This window comes from Pongo abelii, chromosome 5 (genome assembly GCF_028885655.2).
Source record: "Pongo abelii isolate AG06213 chromosome 5, NHGRI_mPonAbe1-v2.0_pri, whole genome shotgun sequence".
Taxonomy (NCBI): domain Eukaryota; kingdom Metazoa; phylum Chordata; class Mammalia; order Primates; family Hominidae; genus Pongo; species Pongo abelii.
This window is the reverse complement of record NC_071990.2, coordinates 162181950-162207472: the sequence shown is the minus strand read 5'-3', so window position 1 is coordinate 162207472 and position 25523 is coordinate 162181950. Positions and strand designations below refer to the sequence as shown.

The following is a 25523-nucleotide window of genomic DNA, read 5'->3' as shown; positions in this document are numbered from 1 at the left end:
GGTGCTCAGAGAGCTAGGGTGTTCTGATGGCTTGAAAAAGTAATTTGGAAGTTTTGAGTTTTGGAGGTATTCTCTGATAGGCCGATACATTTTGAGTTTAGAGTTCCCACCCCACATCCTCACACCCCTAGAGTGCTCCACCAGGGAACCTGTAGACTGAGGACTTCTGCACCACAGATGTCTGGTGCCCAGAAGCAGAAAGTGTGTCTGCTTCAAAGTTGGTGGCAATGATGATTCTTGGTCAGAACAGGGCATTTCTCATACACAGTCCTTTATCCCCTTGAACTTACTAAAGTAGAATCAGGTCTAAAAACCAGAGTTCTAATGTTTGAGAGTTCCTGGAACTCTAAGATATATAAATGTTCTTTGACAATGCCATTTTGTTCATGCAAGGTGCTTATTTCCAATCCTCTTTCATTTGATGGCTAGCATTTTACTCGATTCTTACAACCATGGTTTAGTAACATTCACTGAGGACGAAGTGGAGGATCCAGATGGAGCAACTTGCTCTGGGCACACAACACATTTGCAATTTTATACCCTCTTGATGATGTCTCAGCCAGACATTCTGCCCAGTCATCAATGCCCTCTTCAATTAATATGAAAGGACACACTTGGCATGAGATTCCAATCGTGCACAGAATACACATGAGAAGTGTGCCTTTGTCATCCCTACTTTCAAAGGCAAAGGCCACCCTCAGCTTCTTGCATGCAACTGACGCCTTTCAAATGAAACCTTATATCTGTGTAGTCCATAGGCAACCACAGGCAAATGTGAGGGTGAAATGCTGTGTTCTACATTGCTCCGTGTCATTGAAGCAAGGCAGTGCCAGCTCAGAGGGCTCTGGGGCCTCAAGGTAAGGATGCCTAGTTGTAGGTACTGCAGCTCCCAGCTGGGCAGTCAAACGTAACTGCTAATACTTCCCTTATAGGCCTGCCATCATCACTGACAGAGTAATCCCAGCCTGTCTGCCATCCCCAAATTATGTGGTCACCACCTGGATTGAATCTTATGTCACTGGCTGGGGAGAAACCCAAGGTGAGATCAATTCCATTGCCCACATAACAAATTGTTTTTGACCTACAGTGCATGCTACAAAATGAGCATTTTACAGATCGTTGTACAAATTCCTATCCATGAACATTGTCCAACCCTCCTGGCTTTGCCTGGGCACCTGTCTATGTCTCCATAATCAGTCTTCAAGGGATGTGGGCAAGCGGAGGGGGCCATTTCTTTGAGTCTTTCTCTTTTTTTTTTGTTTTCAGAATCTTTTTTTAAATGATTGTATGTTTCCCTTACACCAAAAGCAAGCAAAAAGCCAGTAGAGGTCTTTGAGTCTCTTAATCATAATTTCAGCATTCATATTGCTTCCCCAGGTAAGTGGGGTTTTGACCCAGCCCTCAAGTTAAGGGTGTTAGATTATTTTTCATTTGAAATTCGCCAGACTGGGTTTCTAAACAAGGTGTAAAACAATAACAACAAAAGTTATAATTAAACCAGTCTTCTTCCCAAATATCCACATGTCTAACATGTGTGGGAGGGTGTTAGGCAGGGGACCTATACCTGCGGAAGAGGCAGACAGGCCCCGTGGCCCCAAGTCTAGGATGGTATTTGATATTTGTTGATGGGTGAGAGCAAGATAGGGAACACTTGTGCAGGATGTGGTGTCAGCACCTGTATTACATTTTAAGGATTCCTTCCCTTTGCAGTATGCCCTGACAATTATTATACCCATCAGCCTTACGCCCTTGGCAGTAGGAAAACTAAAACTCTTAATGTCTCAATTCCACTTTCTCAGAGGTGCAGGTGAGGGCGTAGGGAGTCTGGGGCCCTGGAAAAGCGTTCTGACTCTACCACTAGCCAGATAGACCTGAACTACACACGTTACCTCTTTGTATCACTTGGCTCTAATCCCTGTAAAACCAGCATTTTCAAATGGTGCTTTGCACATCAGCCTTTTGTATAAGCTTTCATTTAATGAAATGTCTTTTGGGTTTTTAAAAAATGTTAAAAACTACTGGCCTAGATAATTTCAAAGCTGGGTTCCCTATTTCTGTCTCTTTCCTATTTTATTTAAAACCTCACTTCCTCGACTTCTTGTTCCCTTTTTCTGCACTGCTTAGTCTGGGAGCACTGTGGCCAAATAAAAGGAAACTTGGCTTGAGGGACACCTATGGGTGTGCCAGGCTGCTCCTAGTGTTTGCATATTTTAAAATTTAAATACTAGAAACCTCTCCGTGTTAGGTACTATTCTTTCCATTTTACCATTGAGGAAGCTGGGGCTCAGAGAAGGTGCCGGGTGGTACAGACAAACCTGAATTGGAACCCTGGCTCCCGCCTATGGGCTGTCAGGACTTAGAAAAGTAATGAGCTCTCGCTGATTGTTTCCTAGCTAATGTGGTCTGCAGGGCTGTTATGGGGGAAATAATAAGAAAGTGCATCAAGTCCTGAGCACATCCTAAGCACTCCATCATGGCAGCTCCTACTAATAATATGGAATAGAGTTGGATCTAACATGACTCTTTCTTGCAAGTGACAGAAAATCCAACTCGAATTGGATTAAGCAAAACAAGGGAGATTCCTAGTGAACTGAAAAGTCTTCATGCTCACATTAGGCCGCAGACCCCAGGCCCTCTCAATCATGGAGTAGGCACAAAGGTGACACTCCCGTGGCTGCAGATGTTGTGGTGGCTCTGGCTCTCCTGAGAAAGAATAAGAAAGGCCACTCTCTCCCTTACATGAACAATAGTCTGTCCACTCTGAGAGACTGAAATTGGCTCATGGTCCTGCCCCTGAGCCTGTCACTGATTGGCTCTGACCTGCGTCAGCTGTTCCATGCTGAAGGTGGAGGCAGGACCCCATTCATACCCAGAAGGGAGCAAAAGGTAGATCCCTCACCAGGATTATGGGATGTAGGGTGAAAGGCTGCTGAGCAGCCAGAAAACAAACAGATCCTCTACAATACTTCAGCTGATGAAAGCATGAAGCTAAAATCATAAGGATCTGGGTGTGAGTTCTGTCTCTCCCATATTCCATGTGACGTTGGGCAGTTATTTAATCTCTTTTAGCCTTAGCTTTCTCATCTGTACTTACATATAAGGTCGTTGTGAGGATTAGGATTATTGATCATCATCATCATCATCACCATCCATCACTTATCATCATCATCCCCATCAACATCATCACCACCACTGTCATCATCATTACTACCATTACCATCACCATCACCACCATTCCACCACCATCACTAATATCATCACTCTCAACATCATCACCACCATCACCATCACCATCACCATCATCATCATTACTACCACCATCACCATCACCATCACCACCATTCCACCACCATCACCATTATCATCACTCTCAACATCATCACCACCACCACCATCACCATCACCATCATCATCATTACTACCACCGTCACCATCACCATCACCACCATTCCACCACCATCACCATTATCATCACTCTCAACATCATCACCACCGTCACCATCACCACCACCATCATCATCACTACTACCACTACCACTACTACCACCATCACCATCACCACCATTCCACCACCATCACCATTATCATCACTCTCAACATCATCACCACCACCACCATCGCCACCATCATCATCATTACTACCACCATCACCATCACCATCATTCCACCACCATCACCATTATCATCACTCTCAACATCATCACCACCACCACCATCACCATCACCATCATCATCATTACTACCACCGTCACCATCACCATCACCACCATTCCACCACCATCACCATTATCATCACTCTCAACATCATCACCACCGTCACCATCACCACCACCATCATCATCACTACTACCACTACCACTACTACCACCATCACCATCACCACCATTCCACCACCATCACCATTATCATCACTCTCAACATCATCACCACCACCACCATCGCCACCATCATCATCATTACTACCACCATCACCATCACCATCATTCCACCACCATCACCATTATCATCACTCTCAACATCATCACCACCATCACCATCACCACCATCAGCATTATCATCACTCTCAACATCATCACCACCATCATCATCATTACTACCACTACCACCACCATCACCGTCACCATCATTCCACCACCGTCACCATTATCATCACCATCACCACCACCATTCCACCACCGTCACTATTACATCACCCTCAACATCATCACCGTCATCACCACCATCATCATTACTACCACTACCACCATCACCATCACCATCACCACCATTCCACCACCATCAGCATTATCATCACTCAACATCATCACCACCGTCACCATCGCCACCACCATCATCATTACTACCACTACAACTACCACCACCATCACCACCATTCCACCACCATCAGCATTATCATCACTCTCAACATCATCACCACCATCACCATCGCCACCACCATCATCATTACTACCACCACAACTACTACCACCATCACCATCACCACCATCAGCATTATCATCACTCTCAACATCATCACCACCGTCACCATCACCACCACCATCATCATTACTACCACTACAACTACCACCACCATCACCATCACCACCATTCCACCACCATCAGCATTATCATCACTCTCAACATCATCACCACCATCATCATCATTACTACCACTACCACCACCATCACTACTACCACTACCACCACCATCACCATCATTCCACCACCATCACCATCACCATCACCACCATTGCCATTATCATTACCACCACCATCATCACCATCACCACCATCACCATTATCATTACCACTACAACTATCATCACCACCACCATCATCACCATTATCACTACTACCACCATCACTATCACCACTATCATCATAAATAAACATCACATAACCGGCGTGTAACTGGGTCTTGACCCCAGAGCCCACTCACTGTGTCCTATCTCCTACCCCCATTCACACATTTCTAACCACCATCCTGCACTGGCTCCCTGTCTCCTCTGGTCTCACCCACATGTCCACTGAGAAAATGATTCTCAGAACACTAACTAGACCGGGAGGAGTCACACAACATAACTCAGATCTGTTTATCAATTTTCTGTATGTTGATGACATCAGATCAATGGGTGTTCTCAGCTTCTCAGAGGGAGGTCGAAATTCTCCCCCTCTCCCCTTCATGTTTCCAGACCTTCCTTGACTTGGATATTCCAAATGCAGAGTAGGTGTTGAGGCCAAAGGGCTCTTCCGTGTCAGCTCCATCCGCAATCACTGGGCTGATCCTGTGGCCCTCTCCCCAGGACCCAATCAGGGAGGGCTTCAATCCTCAAGGTCACCCGTGGCCCCACTGCCCTCAGAGGTGCCATCTCCACATTGGCCACTGGATGGCAGCACACACTCACAGACCGCATCAATTTCCTGGCAACTAGTGGTGGGTTTACCTCATCAGGATGTTTGCCTTGCTCTGAGAGCAGATCTGAGAGCAGTGATATCTAACTTAATTTTCAGCAAAATATGTTGAAAAGGGTGCTCCCTCACACATCTACACAGTCCACGTCATGCACCCCCTGCCCGATGCTTGGTAGTCAGGAGGAGCTTCCTCCATGCAGCTCCTTCCCGGCTAGGGCTGAGCTGGGCTCCGGAGCCAGGCTCTGGGAAGAGCCTCTTCTACGCTGCTCATGTAAACTCCAGATTCGGTGTCAGTTTTCTGAACCTGAGACAATGATCTAAGTGCAGTCCAATACTTTGAGGGAAGAAAGAGAGAGTGCCTCAGCTTTTGCCTGTGTCATGCTCGCAAAGCAAAATATTTTGAGAAATTCTAATCAAAGCTGGGCTTGCAAAATTGGAAAACGGTTATTTGTGAGAGCACTGAGACATCCCTTGGCGTGTCCATCTGGAAAAACAGCATTGCCTCTGGCAGTTTAGCAGAGGTTCTGTTTCAATTTGGCAAAGGAGATAAAGCAGTTTTTCACAAAAGAAAAACTACAACTAGGAGAATTGTCCCTAGTTGTATTTCTTCTCCCTATTTGTCAAGGAAGTGTAAATCAGAAAATGAATCAGGACAATTTCCACCTACTCTGTTAGCTAATATTTTAAAAATTGAATACTCACAAGGGTGAGGCGAATTAATTGTTTCCAGTAACATTTTATACTGTCACACCCTTTTAGAAAATAATTTGGGAGTGTTACTGTGAGATAGAAATATGTCTATATAATTATGGGAACTTAGACTTCAGAAAATAATAAGAAACAAGAATGAACTTTATAAACAAACATGTGGAAGGTTGGAAGCAAGAGTGGGGCCAATGTGCACGGGGAGGAAGCATTTGGGCAGTGACTCCGCAGACCCAGGCTAAAGCTGAACTACACAACCTCCTTACACCTCAGTTTCCTCAACTGTAGAACAGGAATGATAAAAGTGCCTGTTTCGTAGGACTGTTGTGAGGATGAAGTGAGATACACCACATTAAGAGCTTGTTCCTGGAAAGGTTAATTCTTAGTAAATGATGACTATTCTTTTTTATTGCAATAAAATATACACAACATAAGATTTAGTATTTTAACTATTTTGCAGGGTGCCACTGAATGGCATTCAGTACATTCACAATGGTGTGCAACCATCACCATATTTTCAGAATATTTTCCTCATCTCAAAAGGAAACCTCATACCAATTAAGCAGTCACTCCCCATTAAAATATTAGTTATGAAGATTGTAGCATTATTTTAAAAACATGATATACATTGATTGAAAAAATCAGTATATAAAATTGTGCATTATGATGTAAGTAGTAAAGAAGCATATAAAAAATCTGAAAATGTATATAAAAAGAATAGCAATTGCATTTCTCAGACTCTTTACATTGTAAAAATCATTTTCGTACTTTCAAAACAAAAGCAAAAAGTACATAAACAACAACCAACCATAAAGCACCATGACAAAGCCCAGACTGTTAAATCCAGATCTCAGGAACACAGAATCATATATGATGTTTACACTCTCCACGGTCAGAAAGTCCAGCGGCATTGGGAGCTGCCTTGTGTTATGCAGCCTCACGGACAGACAGGAGGTCCAGCGCCGCTGCTCTGTTCTTCTGGTTTTCCTCCTAAATATGTTTTGGGTGCAGTAACCATTTTTTTCATCTTTTTAAACACAGGTACCTTTGGGGCTGGCCTTCTCAAAGAAGCCCAGCTTCTTGTGATTGAGAATAAAGTGTGCAATCGCTGAGTATCTGAATGGAAGAGTCAAATCCACTGAGCTCTGTGCTGGGCATTTGGCTGGAGGCATTGACAGTTGCAAGGTAAGAAAAGATCAAGAGACCAAAGTTAGTCTTGTGCTCTCCCTTCTCAGTCTCAGCCCCTTAGACTTCAGTCCCCAAGTGGCAAATTCTAGAAGGATTTGTCAACATTAGACCCCAGTCTAAGTGTTGTTTAGAAACTCTCTAGACCTGTCCCTGAATGCGTATTCAGATAATCTAAGGAGATGTCTTGGGGCTTGAGTTCCAGATTGGTAGCAAGGGAGTTTTAAGTGCCATAACTACCTCAGGCCACTCACCCTCCTGGGGTGTGCTGGTGGCCAGGGACTAAAGTGGTGCCTTTTCCAGTAGGGAATGAGGTAGAGGGGACAGGACAGAGACCAACTGCACATACTTTACAGTGGTGCCCAGGCTAGGCCAGTCTAAAGGAAACACCAACATAGGAAGGGATGTGTGCAGGATTCACAAGGGTTTTTTTACCCCCGGGAGAAACTAAGTGGTGTGGTTTCGCTGAATAGACTTTGCTAAGTACTTAAGCACTGCAGATGCTCGAGTAATATGCCCATAAGTTCCTTTCCTATTTCAATTACTGGGAAAATATACATATGGATAATAGATGGATGCCATAATAAAAGGCTGGCAGCCTAACCCTCACATGAATTTTTCCCTACCTCTATTTAGGGTGACAGTGGAGGGCCTCTGGTTTGCTTTGAGAAGGACAAATACATTTTACAAGGAGTCACTTCTTGGGGTCTTGGCTGTGCACGCCCCAATAAGGCTGGTGTCTATGCTTGTGTTTCAAGGTCTGTTACTTGGTTTGAGGGAGTGATGAGAAATAATTAATTGGACGGGAGACAGAGTGAAGCACTGACTCACCTAGAGGCTGGAATGTGGGTAGGGATTTAGCATGCTGGAAATAACTGACAGTAATCAAACGAAGACACTTTCCCCAGCTACCAGCTACGCCAAACCTCGGCATTTTTTGTATTATTTTCTGACTGCTGGATTCTGTAATAAGGTGACATAGCTACAACATTTGTTAAAAATAAACTCTGTACCTAACTTTGAGTAAATTTTGGTGTTGGTCTTCAACATTTTCATGCTCTTTGTTCATCCCACCAATTTTAAATGGGCAGACTGAGGGGGTTGTGCTGTTTTTGATAAGGAACAGAGCAAAGACCTGAGCAGGCTGCGAGGTCACAGAGGGCAGAGCCGAGAAGTCCTAGGAAGTTGTCCATGCATTTACCTCATCAGCTAACGAGGGCTTGACACACATTTTTACTGTCTTTATACCTAACTCTGAGATGAATGTTTTCAAAGCTGCAGCATGTATGGGGAGTCATGCAAACCGATTCTGTTATTGGGAATGAACTCTGTCACTGACTGCTTGACTTGAGCCCAGGGGACACGGAGCAGAGAGCTGTATATGATGGAGTGAACCAGTCCATGGATGTGTAACACAAGACCAGCTGAGAGTCTGAATGTTATTCTGGGGCACATGTGAGTCTAGGATTGGTGCCAAGAGCATGTAAATGAACAACAAGCAAATATTGAAGGTGGACCACTTATTTCCCATTGCTAATTGCCTGCCTGGTTTTGAAACACTCTGCAGTACACACGTCATAGGAGAATGACCTGTGGGAGAGACACATGTTTAGAAGGAAGAGAAAGGGCAAATGTACATTTTTTATGATTTAAAATTTTAATTGTTACCAAACAAAAATATCCACTCAAAATACAATTCAACAATGCAACAGTCATCTTACAGCAGAGAAATGCAGAGAAAAGCAAAACTGCAAGTGACTGTGAATAAAGGGTGAATGTAGTCTCAAATCCTCAAAGAGTTGTGTTTATTTCATCGACAAGTAGATTATTCGTATTCAATTCTGATGTGTTTTAAAGATTAAGATGCTCATTTTACAATTAGCGCACATGTGTATATTGTCACCTGTTCTCCTTACAAAAATGCTCTTCCTCATGATTAATGTTTCCCTTTGGTACCAATTTTGCCTGTTCACATAAAGTATTTCATTTTTAAAACTCAGCATAAAATATAGACTGCATCTGAAAAGATACTGAATATAACATACAAAGCAGAACACACAAGCTCCACATTTCAAAAGCCTCGATAACAAAAAAGAAAGATCAAATCCCTTATTAGTCTCTGTAAAGTCATTTATAAAGCTGCTGCTGATCCTGTTAAGCGTGGATATAACTGACCTTTCTTTTAAATTAAAATGTAAGCTTTTCCCCAAGACATGTTAAAGTGCCAAGAATGAATAGGAATTGTCCATGTTTTTCACTTTTGACCACAGGCACCATCGGAACTGAACTCACAAATATAAGAAAAATATCTCTTCACTTTTAAAATCCTAAGACCCAGAAATCAGAATCCATGGGATTTGTTTAGTAAAGAAGGGAATCTGTGGCTCTAGGTGTCCACTAAAGAAGAGCCAAAAATGTCCCAAATAATCTCAGAACCACAGCATCATTTTGTAAATAACAGAGCCAAGTCCTCAGATTGTACAGCAGATTGGTTCTTATTGCTGGAACAGGGCCTAAACCATGCCTGGAACCCCAGATGTTACAGAGGAGGTGGACGGGAGGGACTCCTGACCTGTTCACACTGCGAAGGTGTGCGGAAACCAAGGTGAGCAGAGAGCATGAATGCTCACACCCTGTGGCCCAGGTGCCTGTGATTCAGCCTTCTCATTAACAGGATTCCCAAATCTTCATCCTCCATGCAATCTTCAGAATGGTCAGCTAGGGGCTTAGTCCCTTGACTGATCAGATTTGATGAACACATTTCTGTACAACTTTCTCAAATCCTTGGTTGGCACATCCCACATTCTTGATGGAGCTGTCATGAGAATCAGGTGGGGGGCTTCTCTTGTCTCTCTTTAGCCTAATGGGTCAGAGACCACAGGGAACACAAGAAAAAAAAAAAACCCAGGAAGGGCTGTGCACCTGACTGGTTCTTTGTTAAACTGGCTACATATTATGTGTTCCCAGAAACTTCAACAGCATTACAAATCCTAACTCATCCAACATTGTATAAAAATACCCTGGATAGATTGAGGTCTTTATACAGTATTACAACAGCACGGCATGATGTAGCTGAAACGCACACGTGCATCTCCGCAAGGCACAGCTTTGCAAGGAGGATCAGCTCCTGGATAGCTCCTTCTTTCTGTCTTTGTCGGGGGCCTCAAAGGTGAGAGCTGGAAACTGGGGTTTTCTTATTCCTGCCACATTTACAGGAATGTGGACTGAAAAAGCAAAGGAGAAAGTCTTTAGGAAAGATTATGTAACAGTTAGAAGAGGGTGTTCTGTTATTATTTAATAGTATAGCTGGTTTTGATCAAATACATTCATGCATAACTTCTCATGAAAACCCAACTCCAAGGTAACAACAATATCTGTCTCCAGGCTCATTTTTTATCTGTGTTCAGACTTTAGACAGGGGTGTTGCAGGAAGTCAGGGACCCCGAATGGAGGGGCCAGCTGGAGCCACAGCAGAGGAACATAAATTGTGAAGATTTCATTTTGATATGGACATTTATCAGTTCCCAAAATTAATACTTTTATAATTTCTTATGCCTGTCTTTACTTCAATCCCTGAACATAAATTGTGAAGATTTCATTTTAATATGGACATTTAACAGTTCCCAAAATTAATACTTTTATAATTTCTTATGCCTGTCTTTACTTCAATCCCTGAACATAAATTGTGAAGATTTCATTTTAATATGGACATTTATCAGTTCCCCAAATTAATATTTTTATAATTTTTTATGCCTCTTACTTTAATCTCTTAATCCTGTTATCTTTGTAAGCTCAGGATGTACGTCACCTCAGGACCACTACTGTGTTAACTGTACAAATTGATTATAAAACGTGTGTTTGTACAATATGAAATCAGTGCACCTTGAAATAGAACAGAGTAACAGCGATTTTCAGGGAACAAGAAAAGACAACCATAAGGTCTGACGGCCTGTGGGGTCGGGCAGAATACAGCTATATTTTTCTTCTTGCAGAGAGTCTATAAATGGACATGCAAGTAGGGAAGATATCACTAAATTCTTTTCCTAGCAAGGAATATTAATAATTAAGACCCTGGGAAAGGAATGTGTTCCTGGGGGGAGGTTTATAAATGGCTGCTCTGGGAGAGTCTGCCTTAAGTGGTTGAGATAAGGACTGAAATACACCCTGGTCTCCTGCAGTACCCTCAGGCTTACTAGGATTGGGAAACTCCACCCTGGTAAATTTGAGGTCAGACCAGTTCTTTGCTCTCAAACCCTGTTTTCTGTTGTTTAAGATGTTTATCAAGACAATACACGCACTGCTGAACATAGACCCTTTTCAGTCATTCTGCTTTTGCTCTTTGTCTTGTGATCTTTGTTTTTGCCCTTTGCCTTGTGATCTTTGTTCTCCTTTTTGCCCTTTGAAGCATGTGATCTTTGTACCTACTCCCTGTTCTTACACCCCCTCCCCTTTTGAAACCCTTAATAAAAACTTGCTGGCTTTAAGGCTCAGGTGGGCATCACAGTCCTACTGATATGTGATGTCACCCCTGGCGGCCCAGCTGTAAAATTCCTCTCTTTGTACTCTTTTTATTTCTCAGCTGGCTGACACTTATGGAAAGTAGAAAGAACCTACACTGAAATATTGGGGGCTGGTTCCTCTGATACAGGGGTTTGTTAGCATTATAGCATTTAAGTTCTTTATGAACTTCTACTGAATTAACATATATTTAGAAATGAGCTGTTAACATGAACAAAAACCAGCAGAAATGATAAAATAATCCAGTGTGATTTTAAAAGGGAAATGCTAACAAGTTTTAGTAATTTAGCACTAAGTAATTTTTGTAGAGTAAATAATCATGGATCACAATTAATGTGCTTAATTTGTAGCACTGTAAACTGTACTTCTACTAGATTTTTTTTCATGTGTAGAGACTAGGTATAATTAATTAATGTACCCAACTTTTCATTATGAAAAATTATAAACAGAAAAAAATTAGAAAGAATCTGGGTACCTTAAATTTTTGCTGGTATAATCCTTCATGTTTATATGTTAGTTGGGTATTGATTTTCCTTGCACACCATTTAGATAACCCCCTTCCACCCACAATCCCCAAGCCAAAAACAAACAAACAAAAACAAAAAAAAACCTCTCCTAGCTGTTTATTTTTAATGTGACTGAAGTGGTAGAAGAGTCTTGATTTCAGAGGACTCCCTTTTCTTCCATTTTTTCCTGATGAGTTTGCAAATCTGACCCCTGATTGGTTTAGGGATAAAGAATGAAAGCATCACTCTCACTGTGTAAACAGACAGCAGTCAATGGAATAGAATCGAAGGGAAGAAAGCTGTTCCTCAGTATTTTTTATATATTAATAATATTTAGAGCTCCATGTTCTTAATTCCTAGGTCACTATTAAGATTGCTTTTTAGTTGTTAAATTAGCTGTTATATCATTTTTTAAAACTACACAAGCAACACAAGACTATGTGTTCTAATTTTTAAAGAAAATCAAACAGTACAGAAGTCTCTGGCAAGAAAGTGATGGTCCTCCCTTCCCTACCCCTCTTCCCAGCCCATTTGTGTCCGCAGAGGGCATATATTATTATTTTACATCTTGTACTATACATTCTCCTATTCATATCTCTATCTTTTTAACGAAAAAATTTCAAACAATTAGAAAGAATTTGTGTAATGTGAATTTTTCTTGACATAACTCCTCACGTTAATATATTGGCTGGGTATTACTTTTACTTATACCCTATTTAAACACCCCCCCCCTCCAAAACTCAATCTCTCTATCTTTTCTCTATCTTCCTACTAATGTTTATTATCTATCATCTGTTATCTATTCATCTGTCCACCTGTCTATCCAGACATTACCTATCGTCTATCTATCTGTATCTATCTATGATCTATTATTTATCATTTATCTACTATCACTTATCTATCTATGATTATCATCTATTATATCTATCCATCTATCATCCATCTACCTATTGTCTATCATCTACCTATTATCTATCATCTACCTATTATCTATCATCTGTGTGTCATCTGTCTTCCTATCCAGCTGCAGAGAGAAACCACCTTTGGTTTTAGTTTTTTATAAATACTATAGCATGTTGTTCAGTGACATTCCACTTTGTAATCAGTCTTGAAAACCTGCCTATGCCATTCCATCTAGACAGACCTGACGCATCCTTACTCTGTAGTGTAAGCCACACTGCTAATCCCCTGCTGCTGTACATCCCAGCAATTTCCACTTTCCCACATCAGCTGTTCCTGCCTTTAGATCACTTCTGAGTCTTAGCACCTTACATGAAAATGTTTCTCTCTTCACAACCACATTAAAAACAATAATGCATACTCTTATCTAGCTTTGGAGGTTTTTTTTTTATGTTAACCTTTTGTATCTACTTTGAATTTTTTGCTTACAATATGAGATGAGGATTTATTCTTATTTTTTTCCCTGTGGATATTCAATTTTCTCAACATCATTCTTTCCCCAGTGGTTTTAAATGTTGCTTTTATTTAGTGTGCATTGAATTTTGTACAGTACCTGCCAAGTTTTTCTACATCATCCACTGTCTCTGGCAAGGCAATACCCTTGGTTTCAGGCAAAAGCATCACGAGGCCACCACAGATGGATGCCAGGATACCTGTGGAATAGGGGAAAGGTGTTACCGCCCCAGGAAGACACAACTGGGCCCTCTCCCATGCGTCTGCTCACTCTGAAGCCACCATGTTGCTCACTGGAGTAGCTCTCAACCACAGCAACCTCTGCATCCCAGATTAATGCCCCAGCTCTCCCTTACCACAGCTCAAAGGTTCTCTCCCTTCCTCAAACCCTGAGTAGCACCACGGCCCCTGTATACCTGGCAGCCATGTGTTCACTCACACATCTCATAGTGATTGACTGAGTTCCTTCTTAGGGTCCAACACCCAAGGCCTCCCCTCCTGCATCGCAGGGAAACAGAAGTGCTGGAGAGGAGTCCCCTCTGTGCTCGCTCACTGACACTGTCACTTATCTGCTCCTCTCCCTCCGATCCCTCCTGTCACCTTACAGTGGAAAGCTTGTCCTGGTGTCTACTCTGAGACCAGCCTTCTCCTAGGCCTGTCTCTTTGGGCTCCACACTGTAGGGATCAACCCTTCCTCCAGTATCTTCAACCTATTGGGAGAAGCTTTCAAACACATTCAGAACTTTCCTGTTTGACCAGCCTTCTCTCAATCTCACCTCATCCTTCCATTACCATCCTTTCTTTTTCTGCTCTTTAGAGCCAAACTTCTTGAAAAGCCACCCTCTCCTATTTTCTCCATTTCTTTGTAGCCTAGTGGTGTGCTGGTAAATGCCTAACAACCCTCTTTGGGCAATCAAGCCCTGATTGGCAGCATCTGCCAATGTGCATGGTGTAAATGCTCCCACTGTGGGCCCTTCAGGCTACTGACACAACATCCCTGACTGGGCCACTGGGAAGCGATGCAGGAGCCCCATCAATGGGGCTTCCACCATAAAGATGCAGCAGACACAATCTCAGGAGCACAGGTAATACTGAAGATGTAGTAGCTGAATTAGGGACTGATGAGCATTGGGCATTTATTGCCTCTGTTTCTCATATATTTCATATTCTTTACTTTTTGATGATATCTGTGCTTGATGACTGGCTTACAAAATTCTTGAAAATGTAGCTGATATGGTTTGGCTCTGTGTCTCCACCCAAATCTCATCTCGAATTGTAATCCCCACATGTTGAGGGAGGGACCTGGTGGGAGGTGACTGGATCGTGGGAGAGGTTCCCCTATGCTGTTCTCGTGATAGTGAGTGAGTTCCCATGAGAGCTGATGGATTTATAAGTGGTAATTTTCCTTGCTCTTCTCTCACCTGCCACCATGTAGGATGTGCCTGCTTCCCCTTCCACCATAATTGTAAGTTTCCTGAGGCTTCCCCAGCCATGTGAAACTGTGAGTCAATTAAACCTCTTTTCTTTATAAATTACCCAGTCTTGGGCAGTTATTTATAGCAGTGGCAAACAAACTAATATGGTAGCAGTTGGCCCTGGTGAGTGGGAGGTGCCAGCACCAGCATAGCACCATGCTCCAGGTCCTGCCTCTGCCTGCCCTCCTCTGGATTCAGCCTATATCCTCCCTGGCTCTGCTCCAGTCAGGTTCCTTCTGCCTCTTGCTGGCCACCAGATCCACATGTGCTACTTTCCGTCCTTAGGGTGGACCTGGTCTCGTGCCCTCCTGCCTCGGGTTTCTCACTTGGTTTCCACTTCCTTGGCCACCTCCTCTCCTTCTGCCTAGTTCTGTCACTTTGCCACCCCTCAGGTCTCTGTCCTAGGCCTCTGCTTTCCTCTTGCTTTGTCCTGATTTTCTGGGGGGCCTGGGCCACTCCCTCAGCTTCAACCGTTCTCTACTGCCAGGTGGCTTCCAGCTCTTCATCCTGAGGCCACTCTTCCCTCCTGAGCTCAGCAGTGTTGAGCCTGCTGGTTTCTATTTCCACTTGAACTCTTCCAGGTGCCTCAAATTATGCACAGCCGACACAGAGCCTCATCACCCCGCAGACCCCCAGCCTTGCTGCTACAGTGCCTGTACCACCTGCGTCTCCCCAGGCACCTGGGCTTCTCAGCTCACCATGCCTTCTCCCTGTGCCCATCAGTGATCCCATCTTGCCCAGCTGGCTTCTAAGATGTTTACTCAGTCTGTCCACCCTCTCCATTCCCATTGCCATCCCTTTATTAGAAGAAGCCACCGTGATCTCCTGATGATGACATCCTTGAATTGTCACCCCCAACATCGTCCCTCCAACCCACTTGCATATCTACCATCAGAGGGACGATGCTGGGGGGTCCTTCCAACCCACTTGCATATCTGTGTTTCTACAATGCAAAGCCAGCTCTGTCCACCTCAGGGTGGAACTTTCCAGTCACTTTCCACTGCTGTGTGTATAAAGAGCAAAGCCTTGGCATGTCCTTGAGGCCCTTCCAGATCCAGCCCCTGCCCTGCCCTGGCACTGCCTCTCTTCAGGCCCAGCTCACAACTGCACTCCATCCTCTAGCACCAGGTGCTTGAGGATGCAGCATCCTCTTGCTTTGAACTTTCCACTGCCTGGAGCACAGCCAGCCCCTCTCGGCCTAGACATTGCTTCCTTCCTCCCTGGCCTGCTCCCTTCCACTCAGGGGTCAAGGGTCCCTGTGACCTATTCTCATAGGAACCTCTGCTTTCAGGGTCTCAGCAGTTATCACATTCTGTTGTTGCTGAGTTTTTAGAAATTCGGCTGTCTCCCCTGGCCGTCTCAGGCCCCACCTGCCTGCCACTGGGCTGTGGGCTGCAGTCCTGAAGGTCATGTGTCGTGTCTCCTGGACTACTCTGTCTTTGCTGGACAGTAGCACTTTCTGCTTTTTCATGCTGACCACAGAATTAACACTCAGCTTGATGACCAAATCCCATACAATAATTTGAGGTGATCCTGTATTGAGGTCACTGGTGTCAAGTGGTAGAAGCTGACTCTGTCCCTCACACTGTCAAAGGACTTTTGCATGAATCAGAAGGTCTGTCCTCATGGGCTCAGTATTTTCATTCAAATTTCAACTGCTGAACAGTAAATGAAAAACATTCTCTACCAGAAATAAGGAAGTGGAGATAGAGAAACGGTTGGGGGAGAAAGGGGCCAACCCATATCCTTTACTGCAGAGGAGGACACAGGGGAAGTGTGTGAAACCCAGGCAGGACAGTTGGAGCAGCCCTGGAGAAGTGGGACACTGAATTCCCCAAGGTCCCTCCTAGACTGTGATTCTGTCCCTTTACAAGTCCTATGGAAGCTGGAGGTAGGAGGAGGGGTGCACTCGAGGGACCTGGAGGAGGTGATGGAATGTGTGCCTGGGGTACTGCATCCCCTGCTCCCTCTGCATGGATTTTTAGCATCAAGCCAATGAAGATATGATATCAATAGAGAGAGAACACCAGAAATACAATTAGATATTAGGTTTATTTTTGTTATTTTTTATTATTTATTTATTTTAGAGATAGGTTCTTACTCTGTTGCCCAGGCTGGAGTGCAATGGCGTGACCATAGCTCACTGCAGCCTTGATCCTCCTGCCTCAGCATCCTGAGTGGCTTGGACTACAGGCACCCATGGATCACCACGCCTAGCTAATTTTTTAATTTTTGTCGAGGCAGTCTTGCTATGTTGCCCAAGCTGGTCTTGAACTCCTAGGCCCAAGCAGTCCTGCCATTTTGGTCTTACAGACGTGAGCCACTGCACCTGGCCCTCATTTTTAAGCATATTGAATATTTAATTTAGTCCCCTGAAAATTATTGGTTATGTTCTCCAATACCGTAAGAGTTTCATAGCATTTAACTCAGAACCCAAAGAATGCTAATTGGACATTATTTATCAGCACCCTTTAATATAAAGTAAATTAAAACCATTCATTATAACTGAATTGGCTCCTCAAAACTGAAATAATTATAATAAGATGAAATGAATATCATAATTATCAATGAAATAGTTATTATAATAAGATAAATGACTATCATTATCATTATCAAACCTAATAATTATTATAGGTTTCTTTTAATACAAAGAATGTAGATGAAGGCTTTTAAGAATAGCAAATGAGTTCTTACCAAAGATGATCAGAGGTAGTTCTAGCCACACGGCTGCTAGCCGAAAGAGCAGAAACGGGGCTATGATTCCCCCAAAATCACACAGACCTGAACAGAGCGAAACTCCAAAATTTCTGTTGAATGAAAAGTAATTTTAAGTGAAAACTATTTCAACAAGTGACTTCAAGATAATCAACATATTCAGACATATTAAAAAACCAAAGGAAGTGTGAAGATACTTTGCATTTTCTAACTTTGAAAACTACTACTCTTGTGAACTCTAAGCAAAACATTTCCATTCTGCACATTTCACAGTAAGGCTAGTGAGGAAGTCTCCAGCGTGGGTGGAGGGTGTTATCCATCAGCAACCCACTGCCCTGCCTGCTCTGGGTCACTCTGTGCTACTTTGGTTTCCTCATATGAGGGAGAAGTGTGCCCAGGGAATGCTTCCCCAGCAGAGGAGGTCGATTTGCACTAATCTGTGCACACTGTTTCATTTCGTCCTTCATAACCAGCTGCTCACCACTGCAATGCATGTAATGCAGTCAAAGAGAGGCCATAGTCTTGCGGCAGGTGATGCTGATGGATTCAGATTTAACCCACAGTCTAAGCAAGGGCACCTAGAGGTCTTCTGGTTCCAAGTCAAGTGCCTTTCCTCGAAACCGTAACAGTGTGTGAAGATATTAATATGAGAAATACTTCTATCACAAAATGCAGGAGGCAGCAATGCAGAAAGCAGTGATAACTCAAAGCATATATTCTTTACTGGCTGGATTCAGCCCAGGCTAATATATCACTGAGCTAAGGAAACGATTTCATGGTTTTTAACTAAATCAACTTAAAACACTGGTCTACAGAGTTACTTAGGAGAAACTACAACATTTGTTAGAATTACCGTAATGTTGTTGGGTACAATTCTGAATTTACCAAATAAACAATTTCAAAGGCCATGGTTATCCCTAGTCTTCCCAATGTAGCCACTGTGGTCCTCAACCATGCTATTCCTGCAAACACAGAAAGTTTGAAAAGGAGGAGTTAGGGGTCTGATTTCATTAACATTTTACAGAACAACAAAAGGTATTTGCTTAGTGGCCTCCAGTCTGAAGTCTTTGCCAATTTTAAGCACAAATGATAGAACTTTCTAATAATGTAACCAAATTTCAACAACAATGAAACTAGATGATAGCTAATATTTTAGAGCACTAGATGCCTTTCTGACCAGGTTGGATTATAGGAAGTACAATTCAAGAACCGTTTGTTGAGCATGAGCAGCCACTACATTGGAACATTGTTCCAGGCAATGAGCCGGAGCACACTGGCTTTTTGTCCAGGAGGTAGTTTCCAGTCGTGCCTTTGAGCCACCACATTCCCACAGCTGGTGCCCAGCTGTCCTTTCTGTGCATACCCTGTGGTGATGCCACAAGGAGTAGCCGTTCCCAGCGCACCAGGGGAGCTCCTCATGTGAGCTGACCTTGGTTTCTAGAGTGGAGCAAGCTTTGAGGACCAGGATCTTTGGAAGGGGATATCTATTCTGTGTGTTACCACTAAGGCAAATGTCACTCATTGTCTTCTTCATCCCCCATTGTACTACTTCCCTCAATAAACCATCCAGAAGGAGCCACATTCATCAATGCTAATTGGTTCATCCATTTTAAAATGAACTGTTTTAGGACTGCTCTGGTTGTATGAAGAAATTTTCCTTTCCTCCCTATTAACTAGTGGGAAATGCCAAACATTCTGTATTAAATATTTTCTTTCTTTTATGTTTTAAGGGCAGAAGAGTTAACCATTTTTACTCTAAAAAGTCACTGCTTTAGTTTTCCTAGAAGTTGTGCAATTGATGTCATCCTTTCCTAGGGGATTTGGTATTGAGGACATATGTCTGCATGAACAAGACCATATCTGCTCTCCAAAGCAAAACAAAGCATGTCCAGTGTTCATGTGCCTTTCATTTTCCCTTTATACCCAACACATATGCTCATTCAGCACTAAATAGTCCTCCTGTTTTCTAGGGGAATTATTGAACCTTCCTGAATATAAAACTTTTTAGTAGAAATGAATGAGGAGGATGAAACAAGAGAATCAAGCTCAGTAGACTTCTGTGTGTTCTCTCTAGAGAATAGCCAAGTCAAAAAAAACAAAAAAACAAAAGCTAAAATTCATCAAATAAAACAATTGCCCAGGAGCACAAGCGTAAGGAAAAGATGGCTCAAGAAACCAAACCATTTCTGGGAGTCTGCAGTTTACATATTTTGACTGCAAACCGGCCAAGGACATCCTGGTGCACTTGATGTTTTTCCCATGTGAGAACCCTTGTAGCTATCACGTTAACGGTTACATCAGGCAGTGAGGAGGCCAGCGTTGTGCTGATGTCTGGGCCACTGTCTGCTCTGGAGCAGAAGGTTTGTGAACACATGTTATTTAGGCTTTGCTTCTTTATGAAGGCCAAGAAATGGGGGGGTGGAGACTAGGTAATACATTCCACCCTATCTTTCAATGAGCATGTGGTACTGGGAGGGGAAAGTGGGAGCAGAGGCTCAGATTCCCTGGGTCCCAGCCCAATGGGACCATCTCCTGCCACTCCCGGGCTGCAGTGAAGGCTGCCTGCTACGTAGGAAGCAGCTTCACTATCCAGGTTGGGTTCTTCCATTGTAGGTTTCTTTCACTAAATCAGGATTGCTCTAAAATTGAGTCCCACTGACAAATTCAAGGGCAATTTGGGTTTATAACCGAGGCAAGGTGTTTCATGGAAAAATCCAAACAAAAGCCAGAGACCAAATTAAAACACACACACACACTCCACCATGATAAACATAAGCGGTTAACTCAGACAGCCAGTCAATTCAGTAAAACATTCAGAAAATGCCAAGTTGCCTCATTTGTGGAGATGTGGTCTGTCCGGAACATTGACCTTAATCTGAAAGACTCCCAACTCTTTTCCAAGCAGTAGAGTCCAGTATCAAACTATACTGGAACAGAGATTCTGTTGAAATGTGTAACCAAATAAAAGTTTCTAAGGCATTGCATGGTTCATTAACTAAAGAGTGAAAAGAAAACTATAGGAAGTATGAATAAATATATACACACAAAAAAATTCTTGATTCCAGTAATAAGCTAAATTCATTTTGACGTGGCCATAGACGTCTTTTGGTAGCAATGACAAAAACCACAGGGCAATTTAAAAATGAGTACTGAAACTAAAATTGTCTTCCACAGAGTTATATGAGAACAAAGAAAATGTTTTCTTCTGAATGTGGATTTGGTCAAGCTACTAGAGATTATTGGGAATAATACTTCAATTACTGAAGAAAGGATGCAGGACTTAAAACTTTATATGTCCTCTGAATGGATCATCTACTCTGAGTTCTGAAATAAAGTTTAGTGAGAAATTCTAGTAGAAATGTCTAAATTAAGATACATGAACTCACTTTTCAATTAGAGAAAAATAAAAGTGGAAGACAAGTTTTCCAGTTCAAGAAGACGACTTATCCAAACTGCTAGGTTTGTGGCCATCCTAAATAAACTCAAATCAAAGATGGCAGACAGGTATGGATAAAGAAAGGGCTTTATTTTCCAGACATTAATGAGCGTTAAGAAATTTGGACGAGAAGCAGTGAGTCTGAGATGAGAATGCAGCCAGAAATACTATTTCTTCTTCCAGAATTCCATTCTTTAGACCATGAAAAGTTGGGTCGAGTGGAGGGAAAGCTGATTAAAGTGTTTGCTGTGAGACGATTTTAGAGCTGGTTTCTCCAAAAGCTCATCTGTATTCTCCCCAGGGGCTGGCGACCTACTGCTGACGTCAGGAATGGCTGAGCAGAAAAGCCTTTCTCGTGCTAATTAACCAGTGGCTGGAATCAAGCCCAATGGGTCTTTAAATTGGAAGGACTCAAGGGAGGATCCTCTGTTAATATTTGGAACTCAGTTTAGGGATTTGAAATGTATTCTTGCCAGTCAGTCATGACTGACATATGACTATAAAAGCAGCCAAGTCTGCAGAAGGTAAAAATAAAATGTGTCTAGAATAAGAGCAATTCGTTTTCAGTCTTGCTGAGAACAATTCTAAAGCTTCAATCAGGAAATTATATCTATAAAATAAAACTGGTTAGACAAGGGAGAACAGTCTGTTCTTGGTGTTATATTTTCCAATATATGAAAGAATTCTCTACAAAATAGTTTTATGACTATCCGGCTAGTTACTTCTATCTTGATTTGGACACACAGCCTTGAATGCTTTCTGGGGTCATTCTGAATGCAACAGACATTAAAGTCATTCCAATCAATCTAGGACCAGAGAAAATCTTCTAGAGTGAAGTATATATATATATCATGAAATGAGGGGACACACTTAAGTCATGCATCTTTCTCACTGCATTTCTAATTTCATATACAATGAATATTTCATTCATTCCTAGTCCACATACGATGAGAACAGAAGACTTTATTCATCTCAGGGAGCTACAGTTTTATGTTATATCCAAAGTACCAAAGTAAAATAGAACAGTAATGTCTCCAATGTTTGCGATTTTTCGCTCTTCTTAAATTATACAATTTTGAGGACAGGAATTATGTCTATTTTGTTCACCTCTCATCCCCCTCCTAGTTCAGTGGCTGGCAATTAGTCAATACTAAATAGATATGTATTAAGAGATAGCTATTGTACAGATCCTCCAATTCTTAGAATATATTAATTCCATGTAGTGGGTTGAACAGTGTCTCCCAAAATTCATGTCTACCTGGAACCTCAAGGCTACCACATTTGGAAATAAGGTCTTTGCAGATGTAATTAGTCAAGGTGACACTGACACAAGCAGAGAAGAGAATGTCCTGTGAATATGGAGGCAGAGATAGGAGTGACGCCAAGGAGCTGCAAGGATTGCCAGAGAAGACCCTCCCCCAGAACCTCTGGACATAAGCACCCTTGGATGCCTTGATTCTAGACTCCCAGCCTCCACACCCCTGAGAGCATAAATGTCTATTGTTTCAAGCCAGTGAGTTTGTGGTACTTATTACAGCAGCCCTGGGAAGCAAATGCATTCAAGGAAAACAAGAGAAATGTAAATAGGTGGTTGCTGTTCATCATCAAACATTCCAACATGTCAGGGGACTTGTACATTGTGTGTGTGTGTGTGTGTGTGTGTGTGTGTGTGTGTGTGTGTTCCGAATATTGGCATTCCCGTAGTTTTATTCAAATAGGGTCTACCTGGTGTTTTAAGAATTCATAAACCTTCATTTAATTAATAAACTCATCTGTAAATGTCTGACTGTTCTGACTCCCACTATATTATCCATTTCTTGGCTGGTCCTCAGAGGATTCTCAAAGAAAGACAGCTTTTTTGTGCAGACACAAAGGATGCCTGGAGAATCCAGCTTTCTCTGTAATCCCCACTTTGCCCTTCCTGAAAGAGGGAAATGATGAACTTGCTCTACTTCACACATCCCCTGGGATGTGAAGCCCTCCTCTTCCCAGTCCCTGGTGTGCTCTAGGGTAAGGATCTTCTGGGTGCTGCTCACCACACATCAGGAGTCACAGCACCCTCTGCTTCCTTCTGGCCTGCACCCCATCTACCTGGCATGGAGCTCTGAAAAATTTAACTCTGCAACATCTCTGAAATGAAATGACCCTCTCTCATCTAGGTCTGACTGCCCCAATTGTAACTCCTGCTCTCGGCATCTCCCCCTGCTCACAGCCATCTCTAAACTGCTGCAGTTATGCCAAGCTCACCCCTCCTCCTCCACGAGCTCACAGGACCACCTGCAGGGTTGGTCATGCTGGTGACAGATCATCTCTCGGGCTCATTGCCTGGATTCCAGTCACAGCAATGAACCCTCAGTTCCTGCATGCACAAAGGTGTTTCATACTTCTGGAAACTCTTCCCTAGTTTGGAAACATCCGTCCTCTCTCTCCCTGATATCTGGCACATTTGAGTCTTCACACATGTTTAGTTCCCACTGCTGGGAAGCTTTTCTTGAATCCCCTTCTGGATTGATCACTCCTCCCCAGTCTATTTTTTTATATTTCTAAATCTTGTAAATAATTTAATTAGTTTCTAAATCTTGCAAATAATTCATGACAATAAGAATCGTGACAGTATTAAAGTATCTATATCCCTTAATAGATTGTGAACCATTCAAAGTCAAGAACTGTGTTCTTCTATGTGTAACCTCAGCAATTAGCATGGTGCCAGCAGCATGGCAGAGGCTCAGGAAATAAGTTAAACAACATCAGAGATATCACAAAAGTAAGTCACATAAAGATGATTAACAGAAACCACATCACTATCAGCTAGATTGGGCACAATATCTATTTCATTCATAAATGATCCTAGCAATTGAGAAAAGAGAATCATCTACAGAACCAATCTCTTACTTCAAAGTTTTTACGCTGATTTAGCAGAAAATGGAGTGACATCACGAAAGCTTGCCTGGTGCCAAGACTGTGATTCAATTGCACATTTCCTAAGAACAAGTGGCTCCCTATACTTGATTTAGGTGTTTTCAAGTCCTTTGGCTGCCAAACAGATGTAGGCTAAGATTACCTTCTGGTAAGAACGCAGTGACAAGGCATGCCACCCCCGCCACTATATTGCTTGCCGCAAAGGGGAGGCGTCGTCCAAGGCGCTCAATGGTTAGTAAGATCAAGAGAGCTCCCGGCAGTTCCACCACGCCCGAGATGAAAAAGTCTATATAGAGGTTGCCTCCTATAATTCCCAGGCGCATGACAAGTCCTTGATATACCACTGCGCTTGTGAACCTGTAGCAACATTGAAAGACACCAGAGAAGAAGTAAGAGATAACTTCAAGCTGATTTGAAGGAAGGGATGTGTTGTAAATTTAACACAAGCTTTTAAATCCATCACAAGTCAAACTTACCAAGCAAACATAAGAATAAGTGTGCATTTCCTCATTTGGGGAGTTCTCACCAGATCTAAAAAGGATGGATTACTAACTTCCTCATCTGTAACAGTGATCTATATAAGAAAAGCAGATTTCAGTAGCAATAGACAGAAAACAAAACAAAACAAAAACACCTGCATAGTATAGATTTGTCATTAATCAGAATCAAATGATCTTACTGAAGTGACTGGGGGCTTTCATAATATCTTAAAACCTGACAATTAAAACACTTCTGCTCTGGCATTTAGAACATATCAAATTCACAAAGATAGGATTGCTGCACTGAGAATCTGTTCTTAGGATAATTTCAGTACTTTATGTTAAATTGTTCTGTGTATTCTAAAGTAAAATACATATGCACATTTATTACATTGGGGGAAATGAGAGTCAGGGTGGGTGAAGCAAGTGGGATCCAACCAATTAAGGGTTTCTTTATAAACTAAATCCTCAAATCTGACTTTCACAAACAAAATAGAGTAATGTTAAGTTTAAGAGCAAGCACCAAAGGTATTATTTTGCTTTTGTCCATTTATTGTAATCTAGCATCTTTTTGATCCAGAAAAATTCAGCTCCTCTCTAGCTGGCCATCCAAGAAGCTGGTCTTTTCAAGTCAATTCAACAAATACTGCTATTGGCCAACTACATATAAAACACTGAAAAAAGCGAAGCTGGAGAGGACACCCCCCGATCCCCACACCCTGCCTCCAGTCTAACATGCGGAAGCATCAGAGCACGATCCCCTGCAGTGACCACAGCTCCA

General features: G+C 42.5%; 2 protein-coding genes across 2 annotated transcripts in view; one reads left to right on the top strand and one right to left on the bottom strand.

The window, feature by feature from the left end:
- Nucleotides 1-8234, top strand: part of LOC134761581 (plasminogen-like) — a 33754-nt gene extending 25520 nt beyond the window's left edge. The window contains 4 exon segments of the mRNA XM_063725079.1: nucleotides 933-1039; nucleotides 7138-7204; nucleotides 7206-7281; nucleotides 7918-8234. Of these exon segments, the coding sequence (XP_063581149.1) occupies nucleotides 933-1039; nucleotides 7138-7204; nucleotides 7206-7281; nucleotides 7918-8079 (412 nt within the window). The 3' untranslated portion in view covers nucleotides 8080-8234.
- A 693-nt stretch (nucleotides 8235-8927) lies between these two features.
- Nucleotides 8928-25523, bottom strand: part of SLC22A3 (solute carrier family 22 member 3) — a 109906-nt gene continuing 93310 nt past the window's right edge. Inside the window, exons 6-11 of the mRNA XM_002817549.4 lie at nucleotides 24740-24837; nucleotides 24406-24620; nucleotides 18762-18870; nucleotides 17888-18000; nucleotides 13819-13918; nucleotides 8928-10505 (exon numbers count right to left, since the gene is read on the bottom strand). Coding sequence (XP_002817595.1) covers nucleotides 10445-10505; nucleotides 13819-13918; nucleotides 17888-18000; nucleotides 18762-18870; nucleotides 24406-24620; nucleotides 24740-24837 — 696 coding nt within the window. The 3' untranslated portion in view covers nucleotides 8928-10444. The remainder of the gene's footprint in view (nucleotides 10506-13818; nucleotides 13919-17887; nucleotides 18001-18761; nucleotides 18871-24405; nucleotides 24621-24739; nucleotides 24838-25523) is intronic.